Source organism: Equus quagga, chromosome 10 (genome assembly GCF_021613505.1).
Source record: "Equus quagga isolate Etosha38 chromosome 10, UCLA_HA_Equagga_1.0, whole genome shotgun sequence".
NCBI classification, from domain to species: domain Eukaryota; kingdom Metazoa; phylum Chordata; class Mammalia; order Perissodactyla; family Equidae; genus Equus; species Equus quagga.
In genome coordinates, this window is record NC_060276.1 from 2,437,997 (window position 1) to 2,460,753 (window position 22,757).

Here is a 22,757-nt window from a genome sequence, read left to right on the forward strand (position 1 = left end):
CGTGTAGTCTACTAAGAAACAAAGACAGGCAGAAAGGGATGAAGTAGGGTGCGGGATGAAGTAACAGTAAAGGGGGAATGCAAAGGCACCGAGTTAGGCAGAACAGCCGGAAATGTGGAACTCACCCCGGCGGGCAATCAAATCATTCATCCATTCGATAGATGATGACACAGAAGTTACTCTGGGCCAAGCCCTGGATGAAGTACTGGGGGTGCAGGAATGAGGATACACAGGGCCTGGCAGGACTGGGGACTTGCTCTTACCTGCGTGGGGACACTGGCTTCGCCGAAGATACCTCACTAGCATTCATGTACTCCTTCACGAAGAGAATCCCTTTGCTGTAGGATCAGAGCAGAACAGAAAGAGGTATACTGGAAGATTCTAGGGGACTGGGTCTGGCCCAAAGGAGGGGTCCGTGGCTAGGAGGACCCCCACCTGGTTTGAAGGAAGTGAAGGAGCTCCTGGTAAGTCTGGGGGTACAGGCGCTGGTGGGCTCCAGCCACTGCCAGGCAAAGAAAGCAGCAAAGGCGAGCTGCTGGACAGCTGAGCCCTCTGCGGACTCGGGCTGAAATCAAAGCCCATCAGTTAGTTCAGCTTGACGTGTGTGGATGTGAGAGTCCTAGAAAGAGGCTCCCTGCAGCCAGTGGCAATATGCTGTCCTCCTCCATGCAGATCTCAACACTGCGGGAGGCACACCCCACCCCCGCCCCAGACTTTAGTTCAGCGGACTTTCCATTCTCCTCTCTGTGTTTTCTTTCCCTTTCACCCATGACCAGGAAAGCCTCTAAGCCTCAATCCTACAGTATCAGTCTTTGCCACTCTGTGAGAATCTACACCAGCAATCTAACCTCTCCCTTCTCACCCCTGGAGTTCCAGAGGCCTGGAAATCAACTCACCCTGGACAGGCCACTGGCAACATTGAAAACAAGGTCTGCCTCATGCTGGGCTGACCACAGACCCAAATTTCACCCCATTTTCATACTGTGTACTCCAGCCTGCTGGCTTGATGTCAGCAAAGGACCCTCTGATCCCCCCACCACACACCGGCCCCTCACTCAGCCTCCCTGCAATGGCTCCCTTCCTGCACTCTAAGATTGCGGGTGGGGCCAGGAGTGTGGATGAGAGAGCAGGTGTGCACCTCTCCTCACAACAGGTAACGAGAGAGACAGACACAGGCTCTGGCCTCAGTGGGCTTTCTTTGACCTTCTCAGGCATGTTCCCCAAGAGATATCAACTAGGTCCTATGGATGGCAGAGCCCTAGGAAGTGCCACCTCAGCTTCTCATTGGGATAGGGAGAAAGGGATATGATGGGATTCTGTCCAGGCCCACAAACAGGAGGTGATATTGAGGTGACTTGGATTGCACTGTGTAGCCCCTTGACCAATGGGCTGCTGGGAGGTGGGGGAGGCACTAGAGTAATGTCATGCAAGTGACATGGGACAAAAGCCTTTAGGTGCAGGGAGGAAAGAGCCCAGCAAACATCTACCAGATAGTCCCTTCTTACCTCGATGAGCTGGAGTCTGGTTCACTTGGGGAGGCTGGGATGTAAACATGAGGCTGCTCAGCAGCAGCAGTGATGGTGACAGTGACCGCACAGCTTGAGGGGTTTCTCACCCTGAAAGAAGTGGAGGGAGGGGTGAGTGGGTCACCAGTGACAGCTGACACCTTCCAAGTTTAGACAGGGTTTTGGGGGCCTAATCCCGAGACCGCCACCTCAAGGCATTGAAAAGAATGCCGATGAATTTGAAACAACCCTTGCAAATCACTGAACTCTTCAAGGCTCCTGAGACCCATGGGTGGAACTACTCACTTTACAGATGAGAAAACCTAGGCTGAGTGACCCAGGTCACACTGTGAGTCAGTGGCAAGACCCAACCCTTCCAGTATCCACCCAGAACTTCCCACTGCAGCCAAGGGCCTTGGACTATGACTCACTTGGTTAGAGCAGAGCCATGGGACTACAGGGAACTTAACAGACACAGCCCAGCTAACTTCCTCATTGGATGGGACAGCCCCTTCCTAGGATCAACACCCCCTCCACCCTCCAGGGAACTCTCTGGAGAATACAAGGCCAAAGGAGAGAGGCACAAATAAATTTAGGAATCACCAAGGAAGAGACTTGGTGCACCTCATTCTGGAAGGCATCTTCCACCAATAGAGGCAGGAAACTGACAGGTATAATGATTTTTCTGAATCTCCACCTCTCAGCTGCAACACATAACCCTTGGCCTGGAATCTGACCTCCTAGGCAGTTCACAGGGCCTTTTTCTGGCCAGGCCCTTACTTGCTCTCACTTTGCCTGCTGCCAGGCCACCAGTCCCATAGTAAAAGCTGCTGTAGCTGCCCACTGCAGTTCAGGGCATTCTGTTGGGCACCACCAGTGATCCCTCCCCATTTGTGCCATCTACCTCACGTCTGCCCACTCCCCTGCAGTGTCGGGGCCAGCTCTATGGGTGCACACTCCAATGTGCTGCTGCTCAGATCATGCTCTGGATGTGGCTGTCTCCACCTGGCCTAGGCTCTCGGGTATCACACCCCTGCAAGAGAATTCCGTGCCCAGGACCTGAACTAGTCTAAGAGTGGGGAGGGGGAGAACAATCATGATTGAGCACCTGCCTAGCTCCCCAGGCTCATCTTCTCAAACTATGCCATGTGTACCTGAAGCTCTAGCCATACTGACTGACCTCTCTTGTACCTTTGCACAAAACACCACCTTCTCCTCCAGGAAGCCCTTCTGGAGTACCTACTCAGGTTGGGTGAGGTACCCCACCTCAATGCACCCAGTCACCCTGTGCCTATTCCTACGTCACCCTATGACACAGGAATGCATGATGAAGACTGGAGAAGGTGGATTGGCTAGGAGGGGAGGCCCATGGGAACCTGGAAAGACAGATGGGGGATAATATACAGAGCCAGAGAGTGAGGACTGATTACAAGAGGAAGGAAATAGCATCTTCTTCTGATTGAACAACTAGCAAGTGCCTGGCATCCTCTGATCCACACCCAACACAATAGTTGAGGGGACAGCAGAGGTGAGAGGAAAAGGTAAAAAAAAATCCCATGGGGATTCCTCCAGGACCGCAATGTGAGCAATGGGAGACCTCTAGCGGGAGAGCTCCCTATCCCTCACTGGATAACGTTTCACCACCCTTGTGTAGCCTCTTCCCCCTAGCCTACAGGATCCAGCCCTGGCCCCACCCACCTGGTCTCCTATCCCCTCCTCACCTCCTACCCTCCAACCACAGGACCCTTCTTTCAGTCCCTTCTCCCAGACTCACTCTCCCTTCATGGCCTCCATACATACTGCTCCCTCTGCCCGAATTGTGTCTTCCCAGGTTCTTTACCAGGCTGGCTCCTCCTTGTGCATCAGGTCTCAACTGAGCCACACCCTCCTCAGCAGAAAAGCTTTCCCTGACCATCCTAGCTACAACCACCCCTGCCCTGGCCCCTCTCCACAAGGACACCCGGTTTCCTTCTTTTCTTGGCCTATCACAAATGGAGAGGCAGCAGATATAGCACAGTGATTAGCAGTACAGGCTCTGGGCTCTGACTGTCTGGGTTCTAACCAATTGGGCCACTGCCTGTCTGGATGACTATTGGCAAGCTACTTAACCTCCCTCTTCCTCAGTTTCTCATCTGTAGATTGGACACAATAATAGTACCTCCTCCACAGGGTTGGTGTGAGAATTAAGTGAGAGGGCATGCATAAAGCACAAAAACAGTGCTTGCACATTCTTGGCATGCAGCAAATGCTAATGGTCATCACTATTCTGTTACCGATGTCATGTTCATTCATTGGTACACTACGTGCTCCCTGAGGGTGGGTGGATGGATGGACAGGCCCTGGCCATCTTGTTCAGGGTGTATATGACTGCTACCTACAACTGATCACAGGAGGCACTTAGGTAACATCTCTAACGCTGTGGCCTGTGGATCTTGGTTATTCCCAAACTCATGGTTGCTTTGGGAGAAGACCTCTGGGGAGCAAAAGGAGCACCTAAACACTGCCATGCAAAACCATCCTAGTGGTGGTGGCAGTGGAAGAATTCATCCCACATCCTTAATTTCTGGCAGGGAGTCCCATCTACACCAGGGCACATGTTCCTCAGGGACTTTCCAACTCCATGAATGGCAAAAACATCCTATCCCTCTCCTGACCCAGGTCTTCACGCTCCAAATGGCTTCCAGACAACATGGTTCTCTGTGCACCTTCTCTGTGCCAGGCTTGGTCTAACAGATTTGATGCTGTGGCTCCAAATTGAAGCCCGTGGAGACCTAACCTTGGGATACTCCATGCTGGTCAGCTTCCCACTGGCTCCTAGCCAGTCACAACTGCAGAGGGTAACAGGCATGCCCAGTGTGTTAGGGTTTGTTCTGGATCGTGGCCCCTGACAAAATTCTGGCTTGGGCAGACAGGAGCCCAGCACAGCATAGCCCTTACCTGCTGCCCTGGCTGTCCAGGTCCATGAATGGCTCAGGTCTGGGGCTGCTCTGCCGCTCTGAGGTGCTGGGGTCTGCAGGCTGCTGGGTGGGTGCAGCTGGGTCTCCCTCGTCACCTCTCGGGGTTCCGGGCCTCTCCTGCCAGGCCTCTCCCACCTTGGCAGCCACATTCTTCTCCTCAGAACCAGCCAAGGCGCTGAGGAAGAATGAGCACCCTTATGGAGTGAGTGCTGTGGGACCAGTCCTTGCTCACCCAATGTACACTGATGTCACCTCCCGTGGCGATAGCGGGCTCCTCTTCTGGAGGGTGGGGCATAGAGGAGCCCGGCATGACCCCCACCTTGGGGAGAGTCTGTCTTCTCCTAGGGAGGGCTCCAGCACCGCTGCTCCCTTCCCACTAACAAAGGCAGTCGCTTTCCTCGTCCCAGTCACTCCGTCCTGCCTAAAAATCCCCAAGTCATCCCGTCTTCTCCCCAGGCAGCGGGGCTCAGAAGACCCGTGCACGCAGCCAGGCCCTGCAGGGACCCAGCTCTCTGGGAAGGGGCCTTTCCCCCAAGCTGCCCTGGCGGACCGGGTGCGGGCGATGGAAGGTTAACAGGACCGTCAGGCTCGCTAGATTCTCAGACGGGCCGGTGACAGCACAACGGAGGAGAAGGATCACGAAAACCCAAAGGCTCCTGGGCAGGCGAGATGTGTGGCCCGCCCCATTTGTGATCCTCGCGCGCCATCTAGCAGATGGCGTGGGCACTGCTGCAGAATAATCCCTGCCGAGGCTGATCTCGCCCAGGGCGGCCATTTTCCTTATTGCCGGTCGCATTTCCCGGCGGGCACCGTCCTCTGAGCTCGCGGCTGCAGGAAATGGCGGCGCACGCAGGCGCACACACACGGGCCACACGCTCGCAGATTCGCGCAGGATCCCGGCGCACGCACGCGCACGCGCGTGCATGCGTATTGTGGCCACTTTGCTTTCGCACTTCGTTTTTTTTATTGCTAAGTATTCGAAGTTATTATTACGACGCAGTAGCATTTTCATCCCTTTTCTACAGATGAAAAGGCTGGAGTGAAGGTCTGCTTGCAGTTCATAAATAGCAGTCAGTATGGAACTTCGACCCTTTCCCCGCGACTCAGTCTGATCACGTAGTTACCCCTACACTAAGCATCGTTAACTCTGGGGAAGGACGTGGGGTAGCAGCAGAAGCGAGGGCTCATCACTTAAATTAAAACAAACCAGAAGGCCTTTCTCAACTTCAGCCACCACTGTCTCCATCCCCCGCCCCCGCTTCTCTTCCCCCTCCAACAGCCAAACTTCTTGAAAGAACTGTCTATACTAACTCGTCACTTCTTCATTCCCTTCTTCCTGTCAACTCTCCAAGGAACCTACTATTGCTTCCCAGTATCCCAAATTATCTGTCCTGCAGGACGTCCCTTCCTGGATGTGTCTAGGACCAATACGTGGTCCTTTAGGCTCCTGCTCCCACTGGGGGCTGTCCAGGATTTCAGGAACCTGGAAAACAACCATATGAGGCTAAAAAAACGTAATTGGAAACACTTTGGCTATTTTATCAAGGTAGATAAGCTTTGGAGACACCATGACGGCTGTCTGGTTGCTCCTTGGTCTCTCACCCAAAATTTAGTCTACAGTCTCCAAAAGATCACATTATTTCAGGGCAAAAAAAAAAAATCTTAAAAGCCTCCTCTACAAATATCAGTAGGAACCTTTAGCCTTCATGTTGAGCAGGTAACCTCAACTTGTCCCATCTGCCAGAAACACAATTCTGATAAAAATATAACGTGGGGCAAAGACAAGAGCCAACTCATATAAACCAGTGAGTTTTGTATTTCTGTGTTTTACCTGACTCATGCCTGAAAATTTACAATGAAAGCCGTAAGATCTATATTGATGTCTGTCAGTATGTTTATGTATATATGTACATTATATATGTGTAATATTTTCTTACCTTTGGCTAGTGTTACCAAATTAACTTACAAAATCCCTTATCCTCTATTCCCATTGACTTAGAGATAAACACATATAAATTAAATATTCCTAAAACTCTCATAAAGAAACAATTTCTAATACTTTGAATGTAAAAAAGAATAAGTATACTTATAGAAACTAACCTGAATATTTTAAAAATTCAAGCTCAAAAAATTTAGGTAAATTTTTGGCAAACAACACTAATTTAATATTGTTAGTTTAATAAAAAACAGCTATGTCTTGTGAGTTATCAACATTACATATAATAGAAGCATATATTTTTATTCTACTTGTGTATATTTTTCCTAAACCTAAACAGGTGTACTAGTCGAATAAGCTAGTATTATATCTACTAGATATTTAAGATTATAACAATATAAATTTGCTTTTAACCAAACTGAGTCATTATTTGGATAAACTTTATTTCAACAGAAATTATGTTTTATAATACGTCAGCTTAAAGACAGTTTCCAAGATCCTTTTCGTAATTTAAAACCTTGGACTTATGCTAAATTAACTAACAGATATTCATTAAATACCTAGATGATTTCTAAGTAAGATAAAATACTAAAACATTAATTATTAAGCCTAATTTTAAATTTATATACTTTTTCCTTCTTATTTTTTATAGTACAGAGAAGCTCTATTTGGATCTGTTAATAAATGTGTTCATTTATCCACACTGAAAAATTGGACTATAAAAAAGTATATAACTATAAAATTTCGTGAGATAGATACTCATCAGCTTTACCAGTCTGCTACAAAATGCTGGCATATGACAGTTCGAAATGATCTACTTCCTAGTCTTCTCTGTAAAATAGAAGTTACTAATAGTTAAAGATTATAATCAGTATGTATGAATGAAACTACTAAAAGTGATAATGGCAAAGGGGAACATCTTTGTATGCAAAGTATGCAAGTATGTTTTTGTTAAGGAAAAAGAGTAATTTTGTCCTGAATTTAAATAACCAGTGGTTCCAAAATATATGTAAGATGGAATATAAATGGATGTTTTAAAACTTCTAAAAGGTTCACAGAAAAGAAATTTTATTTGTCATGGTCAAAACTGGCTAAAAATTATTGAGACTATAAGATTTTCAAAAAAGCTCTAATGTCAAATATTATACTAATGCAAAACTAAAGTTTGGCTTCCTCTCTGTTAAAATAACCAAATTTTCTTGGATCATTGGTCTGCTCTTAATAAAAGGTTACAAATGCTCTTTGTTTCCTCCTGAGTAATCTGTCTAAAATGCAAAGTTTTTATGTCTTATCAAACTAACGTCCTATCCTTTACATTGACTGTATCATGTCCTCAATTATTTTTTTAAAAGGCTTTTTCATTTTAAAGGAGCTAAGAGTGTCTACAAGCATGTTACCTTCTAGGTCTACTTTTTTGTGACTTTGACTCAATAGATAACTATTATTTCTCACTATCCTATAATCTTATTTAGTCAAATGTTCAAATTTCCTGATAACATTTGACATTTTGCCTTCCCCAAATAAAATACAATATATCTTTTACACCTAAAACTGACACTGGGATTTCCCAGAGGGCCCAAAGGATTTATGTGTTCTTTCACTTTGTAATAAGAGAAGTACTAAAAATAATTAAGTTTATTTAATATTGTATAAATTGCATGGGAAGCATTGTCAAATCCCCCCCCAAAATAATGCTGAGCCTTTCCTAAATTAAAATTTAATGGGTAAAATGTTAAATATATAAATATTTCAGAAATTATATAAAATTCCTAGAGATTTGTCAGTGCCCTCATTGCCCATGATATGCTTCCATTTCTCAGAGTCCTGGTGCTGCCTTGCCTGATATTAGACAACAGCAGCACAGTGTTGTCAGTGATAATTTCAATGATATTTTAAATGCTAACTTAGTAGCAATTTTACTTTTTTAAATTTAAATCCAGTGTATTCTAGGCCAGTGGTTTTCGATTCGAAATTCACATCACTTACCTATGGGATTTTACTAATATACAGATATTTAGGACCTTTTCTTCATTGGCATTTTGATTTCATTCCACTCCTAAATCTCGTGGTTTAAAATAAGTTCTTACAACCATATGTCTGTTCCCTTTTAAAAGGGCCATTGCCACTACTGTTGCAAAACTTTTGTTAGAACAAGTACCCCCACATAGGGAATTCTGGCTCTGTCAAGTGACTGAGGAATCCACTTCACCAGTTAAGTCACCCAAGAAACCCGACAAGTTCTTCCTCTGTACCCCAAGTCATATTGTCCTTATCCTCAGTCATCTGAAATGGTAGAGCTAATGGACTACAAAAATTAAAAGTTGCCAAATTGATGGAAGAACTCAATTTCTCATAGCCTAAGGTTTTACCTGGTCCTCTCCTGCATGTCCCCACATGAAATAATAACCAGCCCACCCATGAGAATTCCCTATTCTGACTGGGTTCTCGAAGATTCTAACCTGGTCAATTCAGACATTCTAAAATACTAACAAGGATTTTTCCTACCCTCCATCCACTCTCCCTAACAATTCTGCTGTTATCATTGCCTACATCCTTGCAATTCTCTCTCTGCCTCCCTCTGCATTTCCTAAAATCCCAGGATAGTCAAGCTTTGTCCACTAGCAGGGTGCACCAACTGGCTTTCCTCCTGGCACATGCCCGGACTGGGGCTGAGGGACTGCTTGCTACTTGGGACTATTAGCAGTAAGTGGTCCTTAATCCCCTGGATCACAGACTCCAAAAGCTGCCATTCCTGATGAACCTAGTATACACAGGTGCCATGCTAGTGACCAGACCCAATGACTGGAAATAGAGAGCCCAGCCGGGTCTGGAAAGAGGACTTGTCCACAGCCACACCTCAGCACACTCCAAGAGGTGGACTACTTAGGAGGAAGAGAGAAAGGGCATTTCCAGGGTGTTGCAGCCCACCTCAGAAACAGCACACTCGGCCTTCCCTCCTGTCTCAGAGACAGAGCATTCTCCTTCCTGCCCAAGGCTCTAGAACCTACCACCCTGCGACCCCCACCATGACCTCAGTGACCCTTCACCTTCAGGTTTGCTCACTCTCTTTTCAAACAGCAAATCTCCTTACCTGGTGGGTATTTCCTCCCCTGGGCACATAAGCATGCACTCTAGAAGGCCCTCCCCATCATCCTGTAGCTGTTCATCCACTCGGCCCTCTCACAGCCATCACTTCATGGCCAACATTTTAGAAAGAGTTGTGTACCTCCACCAACTGCACTTCCTCACCCACTACTCCCTCCTCAATCCACCTTAATCCAACCACAGCCTTTCTGCTCCACCAACCTGCCCCCTCAAGGCAGCCATAAGCTCCATGTCGCTCTCCTGAGCTCCTCTTCCTCTATAAGACCCTTCAATATTATTTTCCAGAATTCCGACCCATCTGCCTTTGTTTCTTATTTTTACTTTTTTTTCATTTTATATACTCCATTAGAGTTTTAGGGTTGAATAATTAATACCTCCTTTTTTTCTTTCTCAGACAAAAGAAAAGCAGAAAATGGAGATAAATGTCAGCCAATGAAGCAGACAGCTTTACACGTAGAGCTCTGAAGGAAGGCTCCCCTTGCATCCCTGAAACACAGGGACCTACTCACCCAGCCAAGGGCTTGGCTGGACGACTGGCCCTGGGAGCTTCTGGAGAGAAGCAGAGAATTTAGGGGAACCTTCTGGGCTGTATATCTAAAAGTTATCTGCTTCCAAAAACAGGAAGAATTAAGGGTCAAGCTGGGTCCATGCAGTTCCTGTTCCCAACTTGGCAACCAATTAAGCCACTCCTCCCCAAGAGAACAGGAGGAGGGAGGCCAGTAGCAGAAACAAGAGACCAAGGAAATGGCATCCCCCACTCAACTGACATTTTCCAGGCAACCTCATCCACTCTCTAGCCCTGGTCTAATTGTCACTCAACCCCAAGCTTGTTTACTCAATAGCTTTCTGGACATCATTGCCCGGATTCCCTACAGGCACTTCATATTCAACATGACCCAAATGACCTTACCATATTGTTACCAACTCTTAGTTAATATCAGCCCTGATATTAGTTCCCCTACAGTGAACCGAGCATATATGGGTTAAAACTAAAAGCACACATTTTCAGTTCCCCGGTTCTTTAGTTACACTCATATCTAAACATTTCTTTCTTTAACCTCTAACTCCCTGAGCTTTACAACCAAACAGAAGTTACAAATTGTTAAAGTCCAGATGACCTCACGCTGGGCTCCCACTAAAGTTGTGGCTAATCACAGGACCTTGAAGTTCTTTTGCAGAGAAACTAATGTCCAGAGAATATCAAGATACCGAAGCTTCCCAGGCCCAACTCGTCGGCTTCTTGATGCCAGAGTCTACCTTCCACCATGGAGATAAACAGCCAAGGACACTCATCTGAGAAATCCTTTGTCTCCTCCTCTGGAAGCAGCCCCAGACACAGGCAGATGGGGAAATGCTGACCAAGAAGGCCATGGCCCCCCCTCCCCTACCTAAATCCCCAAATAAAAACCCCTACCCGTTTCTTAATGGGGAGCTAGCAATTCTTGGGGCACTTGCCCTTGCTTTGCTCCCTCTGCCTGGCAAAGTAAAGCCTTTCCTTTTCACTCAAGACTCTGTTGTCATTATTTGGATTGGCATCGGGATCAGAGACCAAACTTTCGCTAACAATATCTCTGCCCAGCACCCCTCAACCTCGTGCTAGCCTTCAACTAGTTCCTGTCACAAGTTTGAGGTCATCACCATTCACCCAGACCCAACCCTGAAATCTCAGGAGCAGCCTTGGCTACCACTTTCCCTCACCTTTACCATTAGTAAGGCAGCAAGACTTGTGGCCCCAGCACGTGTCCCTTGGCTAAGCAAACAGTCTCCTAACTGGTCTCCTACCTTGTCTTACTGTATACCCCCTGGGATGATCCTCCACACAGTAGCTGGGAGGAATCTTCCTAGAAGTTATGTCAGGTCGTAACACTCTCCTGCATGAAAGCTGTCAGTGGCCCCTGAGGCCCTCAGAAGGTGAGTCACACTCCTCAGCCTAGGAGCAGGTGCCTGCCTAATCCCCTCTCAACATTTCCCACCAAGCTGCCAATTAACCCTTCCTTCACTGCAGTTACCCTGACTCCGTATTTCCTTCACAGTGTGTCTGTCTGGCAAAATATTTCAGTTTCAACGTCATCTCACCTGTAAAGAAAGCCTCTCCTGACACTACCCTCCAGTCAAAAAGAAACCCAATTGCCTCCTTCACCTATGGGTTGCACTTTTTACACCCCCTCTTGCTGGATGGAATGCTGAGTGGTATAGGAAGCCACATGCTGTGGCAGGAAGCCCAAAGTTGTTCACTCGGTATCTTTGGTCTGGGCCCTTACAGGGCCTGGGGTCAAGGATGGGCAGAGGAGTCAAGGACAAGGTGGATATTCTGAAATAAGAAAATGTTTTATCTAACAGGTGAGCCTGGTCTTAAAAATAGCCTTCTACCTAAGTAACTATGGAACCTCCATGGTCTAAGAACCCCAGTATCATGAGGGGAGATGAACGTTTTTATTTTATCCCTGCAAAAGAAGCCACAGATACCATCTCCTGTCTCCTGGGGCAGTGAGGGTCTCGGCTCTCCCCTTCTAGCATTTCTGTCTTATGCGAGAAACCATTTGCTTGGATCTGCAGAAGTGGTAAGTGCTTTCCTTTGCTCTCCCTGAATTCTCCGAGCAATACAAGCCCGCTACATTTTCACTATCTGTAGACATGTCTGTGCTGTACAGGACACAGAACGTAGGGGCCAGCAGGCCAGATGCTGTTAGCAGAGCCTTGACATGAAAACCTCACACACACACCATATGGTCACCTCCAGTCACAGTTACACTTGCCTCTCATTCATGCACACTGACATGCACCAACACATCGCCAATTACAATCCCTCCGTCAGCCTCACTGCCACTGTCACAGTCTCTAATACCTGCTCACTCATGCTCTCTTCCTCTCATTCTGACCTTCTCTCTCTCTGCTTCACCCTGTCACACTCTCTGGCTTTTACTCTCTCTCTCTTTGTCATTCTCTGACAGCACCATTTTATACACACAAATATCCCTCACCCTTCCTGGGACCCCCAACTGCAGTGCATCTATACTCTGGGAGACCGCCTTCCTACTCTACACGTCAGGAATTAGCCAGGGCTTCCTACCTCTGGGGACAGACATGTGCTCCCATCGCAGGCCCCATCCTAGCTCCTTGCACCACAGGAAGCCCCCTGACACTGCTTGATGCCCAGGGAGTCACCATCCTAACCCCACTCATGAGGCAGGAGCCTGAACACCCAGGTGTGCAATGTGCCAGGCACTAGCATGGACGTGGGGTGAAAGTGGGTCCCACCTGGGTCATGGCCCTTGACAAAATTCTGGCTTGGGCCGGCAGGAGCCCAGCACAGCATAGCTCTTACCTGCTGCGCTGGCTGTCCAGGTCCATGAATGGCTCAGGTCTGGGGCTGCTCTGCCGCTCTGAGGTGCTGGGGTCTGCAGGCTGCTGGGTGGGTGCAGCTGGGTCTCCCTCGTCACCTCTCGGGGTTCCGGGCCTCTCCTGCCAGGCCTCTCCCACCTTGGCAGCCACATTCTTCTCCTCAGAACCAGCCAAGGCGCTGAGGAAGAATGAGCACCCTTATGGAGTGAGTGCTGTGGGACCAGTCCTTGCTCACCCAATGCACACTGATATCACCTCCCATGGCAGTAGCGGGCTCCTCTTCCAGAGGGTGGGGTGTAGAGGAGCCTGGCATGGCCCCCACCTTGGGGAGAGTCTGTCTTCTCCTAGGGAGGGCTCCAGCACTGCTGCTCCCTTCTCACCAACAAAGGCAATCTCCACATGTGCTAGATGAAGCCTGAGCCTCCAATGCTTTTGCCATCCCCTGAATCCAACAAGGAGGGAGTGGCTTCCTGCCTGTCCCATGCATTGAACTCTTTGGGAGGTCTTCCTTCCTCCATGGCCTCCCATCACCATCCCCATCCTCAGGTGCTTCTCACTGCTGGTGCATCCTCCAAAACCTCTATCCTGTGTGATGGTGATGGTGATGGCCTGGCAGCCTCAGGCACCAAAGATGTCATATGCCCCCTAGGCCAGAGGCAAAGACTGAGTCAGATTATTGAGAACATGAGCCCAGTCACTTTCATACCAGAAAATGGAAATCTAGCTCATCATCACCTTGATCCTGGCTCATCTTGAACTCAACCTTCCCGGCATCAGCAGCCTGCCTCCAATTGCTGGTGGGGCCATCCCAGGATAGGAAGACACCACCACCAGCTACACCTATCCCTGGGACTTTTTATTCATGGAAGTTAATCCCATAGTAGGCAGGCTCCCTGTCTTCAAGCTGGAATAACAAGAGGAGCAATGACCATACTTTCCGGAGAGTATGCTTGAAAGAAATGTGACTCTTCAGGCTTAGGTGGAAGGAACCAAAATCCTTCAGCAGACAAGGTGATCACCACCTCCAGCTGCACCTGGCAGATCTTCAGGCAAGTGGGTGCTGTGCCTCTTTGTGCCACTTCTACCCTGATGGTCTGCTGCAGCCCAGCCAGATACCAAAAGTGGTCTTCTCAGGTAATGCCAGTCCCTTGGCCAGCAGGATGCCCCGATACACCCACCTTACCTCTGCCTGTGACATACATACTTGAGGCAAAGACAACCTAGAAGGCCTAAAGAGCTTGTCTTCCAACTCTGGGAGCCCTGAGCTAGCTTTACCATGGACTTAATCAGAATCCTGTCCGAGCCCATGTCCTCTATAGAATTACAGTAATAGAGGTTGTCCTCACCAAGTTTGTGAATAAAGCCAAGATTCTCTACAAAGAGCAATTTAGGGATCCAGTGCAATACAGACACAAGTGGATGAATAAGGCTCCTTCGCCCTAGGCCTCAGAGCAGCCACTACTATTATGGGAGGTGTAACCTATAAAAAGGAAATCTTAGTAAAAACAGTCACAGGAAGTCTTGCTGAGCAATGTAACATCCCAGAGGCCTTCCAAGCCCCTAATGAATGGCCTAGAAGTCAAGTGTTCAGAGATAGGCAAGGTACCACTTCTGGCTGTAACTAGAGCAACGATCCAGTAGTATAATACAGCTACTGCCAATTCTCAACAAATCACACTCTCTACGTGGAAGAGAATACCCCTTTCTACTCTTGCACTACCTCCATCAGACTCCTCCACTGGTTGACAACAGTTGTCCACAGTGAATAAACGTACTTAAAGTTCACCTGTTCCTCGCACAGAAAGAACATAAACCTGAAAAGCCCAGACTTGCAACATAACAAAGAGGAAAACAGCATATGTTTTAGGTGTAATGTCTGATAACAAAAGTTTAGTGGAGACGGGATGAGCTACTCTGTATCTCACTAAATGAAATCAGGCCGATAAAGCTGGGAAAGGGGAGCAGAGGCCAGCTTTCGAAGTGTCCTTGAACAGTTCTGGTGGAAGGAGGTATTCCTCTGGGGCTGCTTTATTTAGCTTGAGGTTTTTATAAAACAAAAGTTTGACGTTTATATAGTACTTTGTGCTAGGAAATGTCCTACATTCGTGTATGCCATTATTCTACAGGTAAGGAAAAAAGCACAGAGGAGACGAGTAAGATACCCAAGGCCACACAGCAAGTAAGTGACAGAGCTTAGATGTGAACCCAAGTCCATGCTCTTAATCACCGTACTATACGCCTCTTCCTGTATGTGTGATGAAGCAAGAACAAGAGGGTAGCGTACGGCAGAGTCCCTCAAGTTTGGGACAGTTCCACTGCTGTGCAAGATCTCCCGGCCCAGCCCCCTCACCCTTCCTCACCCAGCTCTTGGGAACCAAGCCCCTCTCCACGGAACCCCAGAGCCCAGGGCAGGCAGGTCCGCCGGAGGGTCCCTCGCGGTGGGAGGGCCCGGCTGCCCTCCACGCGTGTCCACAGCCCCTGCCCCCGGGCAGCTCCGAAGACCAGTGTCCAGTGCCCGGAGACGACCGACGCCAGGACGCCCTGCCGAACAGCCTCGGACCTCAGGAGCCCCTTTGGGCTCCTCGCGAGCACCCAGCTCCCTTCCTCTCTCCCGCCTTCGTCTGGACAGCGGGGCCTGCTTCAACCCCAAGGCCAGTGGGCTCCGCACCAGAAGGCCGGCGCGAGCCCAGGCTGGCCAGAGATGCGCAGCCCGGCCCGTTTGTGATCCTCGTGCGCCATCTGGCGGCCGGCGCGGGCACGGCCGCAGCAGAAGCGAAGCCGAAGCCGCTCTCGCCCCGGTCAGCCATTTCGTTCTAGGACGGTCGCATTTCCCGAGAGGCACTGCGATCCAAGCTCGCGGCAGCAGGAAATGGCGGCGCGCGCAGGCGCACACACGCCGGACGCAAGCGCGCAGGCGCATCCAGGACGGTCTCGCGCGCGGCTAGGCGCAGACGCGGCCTGGTGCGCGTGAGTCGGAGATGCACGGGCGCAGGCGCAGGTGTTCTGTGCTGGCTGCCCGGATCTCTGGAATGCAAGGCGAGTCTGTCCTCACCTCTTTTCTTCCCAATCCACAATCTCCCGGTTTCCCACGGAAGTCGTGAAAGCTGTAGCACAGGGTTTGTCAACCTCGCCATTAGTGACATTTTGGACTGGATAACTGTGGTGGGGGCTGCTCTGTGCATTGTAGGACATTGGGCAGCATCCCTGGTCTCCCCCCACTATTTGCCAGTTACACTCTCCTCCCTGTTGTGACAATCAACAGTGTCTCCAGACATTGCCAAGTGACCCATAGCGGGTGGCGAGATGGGAGAGATGCCCCTAGTTCAGAACCACTACCCACGAACGATGATTACTAACCTAGACTGGACAGGAGAATAAACTGGGAGTTTTAAAAAAAGACATTGATGGTGGAGGTCCACCCCAGAACAATTAACTATAAATGTCTGTGTGGCGCTCAAGAATCTTTTTTCTTTTTTTAAACACTTCTCTGGATGATTTTCAAGTGCAGCCAGTTCACAGTGAAACACTGTGATCAAGAAAGTTTGTATTGATTTTGCAAACTTTTAAACATTGGAGGTAAGTAGTTACAAGCCTGGGCTCTACAGTTAGGCAGATGTGGGCTGCATTCCTAGCTCTGCTCCTCACAGGAGCCCTCCAATTTCCTCCACTGTTAAACTGAAGAATAAGAAGCCAGATCGTTCCCCAGGTTTGGGAAATAGTAGATGAGATCATGGACACAGCACGCTTTACACATTAACCAGCTGAGTGTTAGTGGCTCTGGGTCTTGAGAGTAGTCTCCAAAGGATAAATTTCATAAACTAGTTTTTTAAAGTTTTTCCTGAAGTTTTTCTTAGAGCCTCTTGTGTCTGGACTCAGATCTGCCACTTGTAAGCCCTTAGACAAGTCACTTCGCCTTTATGCCCCAGTTTCCCCATCTTATCCATTTCACAGAGTTCCTGAGAAGATTGTAGAGCACCTCGCAGAGTGCATTATAGGTGTCAGTTGTTTTCACTCTGTTAAAATTGTCAGTGCAATTTGAAACAAAAAAGCCCATTGCCCACCCCACCCCCTAGCAGCCCAGTTTAAGCGCAGGTGACAAATGTGAAAAAGTAGCTGCAATGCAGTGTGAAAATGCAAAAATGCACTCACCTTTTAAACACCTCAATCAGACCATGTTTCTCTTTGGCTTAAAACTTGAAATAAGATCCAACCTCCTTATCATGGCTTACCACGGCCCTGCTCCATCTCTGGTCTCTCTCACCAGCTAGGCTCCAGCCATTCTATGCTTTAGAACATGCTAAGCATGTTCCCACCACAGGGCTTTTGGACTTGCGGTTTCCTATCTGCAGCTCTTTTCTCCTTGCTCTTCCTAGAGTTGGTTCCTTTTCCTCCTTAGAGGAGCTTGCCTGAGTCGCCCCCCTCCACCCATCTAAGTAGTAGCCGTCCTCACTGTCATCACTCTCTATATCAGCACCTTGGCTATTTATTTCAGAGCACTGTTCTTCCCAGGAGGCACAGAGACCTGGGACAGGCCTTTGTTCTTCACTCTAATTAGGTGAAAACCTCGCAGGATTGTGGGGAGGGCTGTATGAGACACTGAATATAAGGCTGTGCACACAGTAGGTGCCCCAAAGTTAAGTAGCTGTTGTGATCACTAACAATATCTGGTGTTAAAGGCCAATCAGTCCCTGCCTACCTTGACAACCTCCTATTCCACCATTCCCCAACAAGGACCTGCAGGAAACACCAGGTTGTTTGGAGTCCTTTGTATATCCTGTTCCTTTTGCTTGGAGGACTCCTATTCACTTTTCAAGATTTGGCTCAAAAGCCACCTCCCCCACAAAGCCATCCTGGGACCCCACTTCCCCTACTCCAGCAATGATGGGATGTTCCAGTCTGGGTGGGACGTTGCCCCCCATCAGCCACGTCTGATTTGTCTGTGTATTCCAGCCTGCAGCACAGGGCAGGTGCTGTCCAAGTGGTTGCTGACTGAAAAAGTAGGTGACTTCCTGATTATGGAGGAGTTCCTGGCTGGAAGCAACAAGGTGTAGTGGAAGGCTCCGTGGCCCAAGAGGCGGAGGCCAGAGGGTTCCAACTGGGGTTTCAGCCCTTGCCATGTGCCTCAGGCCAGCTCACAGGCCTCACTGGCCTCACCTTCCCAGCCAAAGGCTAATGCACACCTGCACTGCCTCTCTCCACTGCCGAAGCTCAGCAGCTTCTGGTTGATGCCTTACCCCTTCAGGTCTGCCTTCACGTCCTCCAGGTCTGCTGGGCTGTCACTCTTCCTGTCAGCCAGGACAGCAGAGGCCAGAGTAGTACTGGAGCTGAGGGAGGAACCACACAGGTCCACTGAGGCCTCAGACCAAAGGAGACTGGGGTCCCACGTCTTCCCCTTCCCGGCCGCCTTCTCACAGGAAAGGGAGACCTACATCTGTCAATAAAGTTTGGCCTCTCAGTCCTGCCATTAGTGTGGCACAGATGCCACTGTGCGTGATAACATCTTGTGAGCCCTGGCTGTGTCCTTAGCACCCTGAGCTCAAGACCAGGCACTGCCCCTGCCCAGCTCACAGTCCCTGAGGAAGTCTCCTGGTTTGAGGTTCCAGTATCCTTGCCTGACTTATACGGCCTGAGGTTCTGTGGGAGTCCAGAAAGATCATTCCTTACTAAATGCTCCACACACTCACAGCAAAATGGTCCTCCTACTGGTGGATTGGTAGATGAAATAGGGCAGAAGCCTGCAGCCTGGGAATGCACAACCTCTTCCCATTGCGCCTTCGCGCTCCTGGAGCCATGTGCCTTCCCAGTTGCCTCCACGTGCTCCCTGGGACTGAGCTCTCTAGTGTCAGCTGGCTGTCCCTGGGATTCCTCCCCCTGGCTACTGCTTGCTGGGCTGGGCTGGGCTGCAGTCCCTACAGGAGAGGTTCACTGAGACTTCTTGGCAGGGTCTCTTCCCAAGCTCTGCCTCCTGATGCCCCTCCTCCCCCGCCACCTCAGCTTGGGTCCCTGTGGATAGGTGTTGGGCTGTCTGGGTCCCCTGACTTATCACCTGTTCCTCTTCCCCCACCGCCCCTCCCAGCCTTCCGTCTCTTGCAGTGATCACCTGATGTGAAGGTGGCATGGAGCTGAGAAGTGCAAGGCAGATTCTGGGGCACTGGAGCTAAGGCTGAACCCTGAATGTTGTGTCTGGTAATGGGACTGGTCACCTGGCAGTCACCCCACCCTTACCTGGTGGCTGCTGGTCCAGGCTTGCAAGGCTGAGCGTTGGCACCATGCATACCCTGATCATCCAGGAGAGGGGTGAAGCCAGCAGCTGAGCACAGCCTGTGGAAGGAGGTCAAGCCCGGTCTGGGTTCAGGACTTTGTGTCTATATGTCTACTCCCTCCCAAAAGGGTGGGTTCTTTCCCCAACAGATGATGGGGACTGAAAAGCTGCTTGAACAGATGCTTGGGGCACAATATTCACTTGTATCCCATGGCTGCCTGACACTGGGTCAGTGTGGTCTAGTGGTTAAGTGCATACTCCCTGGAGGCCCATTGCTCAGATTCAAATCATGGCTTTGCTACCACCCTGCTGTGTGACCTTGGGCATATCACCTGACCTCTTTGGGCCTCAGTTTGATCATCAGTGAAATGGGAGTGATAATTTTTTGTGCCTCACAAGCTTCCTGAGAAGAGTAAATGAGTTAATAGAAGCCGAGTACTTCGAGTAATAATAATAATAATAATAATAATAATAATAATAAATGCCTGTGCCCTAGCACATGGGAAAGTGTTCCTGTTATTATTACTGGGCCCTGTTGCCCTTTGCTGTCCATCTGTATCCACCAACTTGATATCAATTGAGTGGGTGCTCTCTTACCCAGCCTTCCCAGGGGGAGGCTACATTCTCCATTTATGCCAATTGTACTTGTAACCATAATCACTAAATTCAATTATTAAGTAAACTCATGCAAATGAATGGAAAAGGAGAGTGGTTGTTTTTTCCAAGGGAAGCAACCTTTTCTATGGATAAACAATATAGGCAAGTTTCTTAAAAATCATTGTCAAAATAAATATAAATAAGACAACATAAAAGGCTGAGTTAAAAATCATAAAAATCTAGAAGATTCTTCAGATTATTCTGCAAGTTAATTTGAAGTTTGGCTTCACTTTAAAGAAACTGAAAGCGGAAAGCAAAGACTTCATTTTATGAGGGTGCATAAGCAAGAAGGATGATCTGGATGAATATTCAAAGATGAAGCACTGGGCCGGAAGTCTTCCACGACAGCCACCAGCGAACTGAGTCAATCTGCACGACTGCGGTGGCCAGCACACAGTGATGCAGGCTTCAGGTGTTGGGCTCTCGCACGGTCCTCCCCACTAGTGGCCTCTCCTTGCACCTGCTGAGGCACAGTGGTCAGAGGCTGGGGCCTGCTGTCCCCTTCCCGTGTTGGCTTGTGCTCCTGGATTTGGAAGTCAGGAGTCTGGGTCCAGGCATCAGCTGCAAACTAGTAAAGTTAGTGAGGGCAAGGGGCCCCCCGTGGGCTTGGGTGGGCAGAAGCAGCCAGGAGGGCCGGTCAGCAAAGCAGTCAGCAGGGGCTCCTCCTTGGGATTCCCTCCTCAGCCAGACCGCTGGAGCGCAGAGGTGCCTGCTTGCAGCGTGCACTCATGGCTCTCTGCAGACACCGGCTTTGCCATTCCTCTCTGGCCATCTGCTCTGAAGCATGAGGACTCCAGCACAGCTTAGAGTAGAACTATCTGTGCCAATATGTGCATGCCTAGCCTTTGCCCCCAAGGATGACTCATGCTTGGTTTGGAACCACTTTAGGACAGGTGGGACCTTGCCACTCTCAAATCACCTGAGAAAGTGGCCCCTGACTCCACCCAGATCCAGGAACTCAGAGCCCAGCTGGACACACTTGTCTCCTAGCTTGTCTCACTGGGGCCACTGCTTTTCCTCTCATTGAACCTCAGAGCAGAGATGGCCAGGGGAGGAGGGTGAGGCAGGAAAAGGAGGTTTGCGGGCTTCTGGAAGGAAGGGAGAAAGCAGGGAAGAAGCTAGAAGACCTCCTTCTAGCTATCTTCAGAGCTCAGCCAAGAAGAAAGAAGTCACCGATTCATCCATCATTCGGTCATTCATTTGTTAGTTTGTCCCTTCCTTCATTCCCCACATGTTCATCCTACCTGCTTGGTGCCCAATCAGGTGAGGGCTGGGCCTCCAGCTGCGAGTGGACCTTTATGCCTGCTCTGGAGGAGCTGAGAACCAATGGCAGAGGGTAGGAGAAGAAGTAAGATTGAAGCATAGGTAATTCCCACAAGTGGAATGCCCAGGGACAAAGGATGTGGTGGGGGTGGGAGTGCAGTAGACAGGACTACGCACAATGACCAGTGGTTGGCCCGCAGCAGTCCAAACTGTTTTGGCAGCTTGACCCTGGGACAGCTTGTCACCAGGGACATTAGAAAATCAACAACTCGGGGCCACCTGCCTCTCCCAGGCAGCTCACCCTCCTCTCTCAGAGCTGATATCTGCTCCAGCCAAGCCTTCAAGTGGGGAGCCCAAGGCTCCAGATCTCACATTTCCATCACTTGACTGTGCACTTGACCTGTTATGGGAAAAGAAGCATTTAGTGACTCTGATTGGGTTTTGACCTAATCTAACTCAGATATCCTAAAAGCAGGCTTCAAGGACCAGTAGCCCAGGCCCTTGGCTGCCACCGTGCACTGCTCTGATTGGAGCCAAGCCAATATCAGCAAGTATCTTTGCTTTTCTTCCAAACCTGATGAGCTGGAAGCAATAGTGGAGCCAAGAAAGAGAGCAAAGTGGCAACTCGGGAGGAGGTTGGCATGATGGCGGGCCAATGGCCAACAGACAAGGGGCAAGGCATTTGGGGCCACTAATAAACCATAGAGCCCAGTGCAAGATAAGGCTTCCCCAGCCATCTTGGGGCCCCTTCCCTTATTCCTAGGGCTGAGTCCCAACTAGGGGTCAGTGCTCCACACTGAGAAGGTAGTGGCAAGCAGACAAAGCTGTGGGCTCTTATACATTACTGGCTACCAGTTTCCCATTGAGGAAATGCCCAACTCTCAGCCACTGCTCACCATTCCCTGGCTTGGGTGGTCATGGGATGGCTGGGCACAACCATCCCCTATGGACTCATCCTCCCCGACTATGGCTTGCCTCCCATCCTTGTGCTCCCTCCACGTCTCTCTTTGTCCACAGGTCATCCTGGACGTCCCTACTAGATGCTCTGCTGGGGCCCATGCATCCTTTGGCTGCTGACTTCCCCAAACTGCCAGCTTGGCAGCCTTGCCTGCCCTGGCCATGAGCAGGGCTGATTTCAATGGAGTAAAACCACAGCGAGGTTGGGCCAAGAGTTTCATCCTCCTTTGCAACTAGCTCCCTGAGGAATCTTGGCAGGGGCCTGTCCCTCTCCAGGCCTCGTGCATTCCTTCATTCATTCTTTCAACAGATATTCATTGAGGACCTGCACTGCCACAGGCACTGGGGACACAGTGGGGAATGGAATAGTCCTGGTCCCAGCTCCATCCATTGACCTTGGATCGGGGGCCACGTGGGCACCATGTGCCTGCACTGAGTTACCTTTCAGAGTCCGGATCAGGGACCTTGAAGGCCTCTTCACTAGCCAATTCTCTGTTGGGTTCTCTGGGGCTGGGGACCTCCTTGTCTTTGGAGCCCGGGCAAGACCTATGGAAGAAAGAAACATAAGTTAATCACCCAGCAGCCACCCACACTCAGGTTGGGGCAGTTACCTCATCCCCAAATGCCAGCTGTCTCCAAGGAGCTTAAAATCTGATACTGCAGGATTGGCCAATTCTCAAAATCTCATTACTGGGACCGGCCCGGTGGTGCAGCAGTTAAGTTCGTACGTTCCACTTCTCGGCGGCCTGGGGTTCACCAGTTCAGATCCCGGG

General features: G+C 49.6%; 1 protein-coding gene across 9 annotated transcripts in view; it reads right to left on the reverse strand.

Moving 5' to 3' along the window:
- The window catches only part of ZNF185 (zinc finger protein 185 with LIM domain), a 65,885-nt gene that overhangs the window by 11,709 nt on the left and 31,419 nt on the right, over nucleotides 1-22,757 (reverse strand). For 8 of the 9 annotated variants that reach the window (XM_046672779.1, XM_046672783.1, XM_046672781.1 and 5 more), the window contains 9 exons: nucleotides 22,426-22,530; nucleotides 21,329-21,427; nucleotides 21,009-21,080; nucleotides 19,071-19,166; nucleotides 18,080-18,169; nucleotides 12,829-13,023; nucleotides 4,443-4,637; nucleotides 1,506-1,616; nucleotides 264-338 (listed from right to left, as the gene is read on the reverse strand). In XM_046672779.1, coding sequence (XP_046528735.1) covers nucleotides 264-338; nucleotides 1,506-1,616; nucleotides 4,443-4,637; nucleotides 12,829-13,023; nucleotides 18,080-18,169; nucleotides 19,071-19,166; nucleotides 21,009-21,080; nucleotides 21,329-21,427; nucleotides 22,426-22,530 — 1,038 coding nt within the window. The remainder of the gene's footprint in view (nucleotides 1-263; nucleotides 339-1,505; nucleotides 1,617-4,442; nucleotides 4,638-12,828; nucleotides 13,024-18,079; nucleotides 18,170-19,070; nucleotides 19,167-21,008; nucleotides 21,081-21,328; nucleotides 21,428-22,425; nucleotides 22,531-22,757) is intronic. The other variant, XM_046672785.1, reaches the window with a different exon arrangement.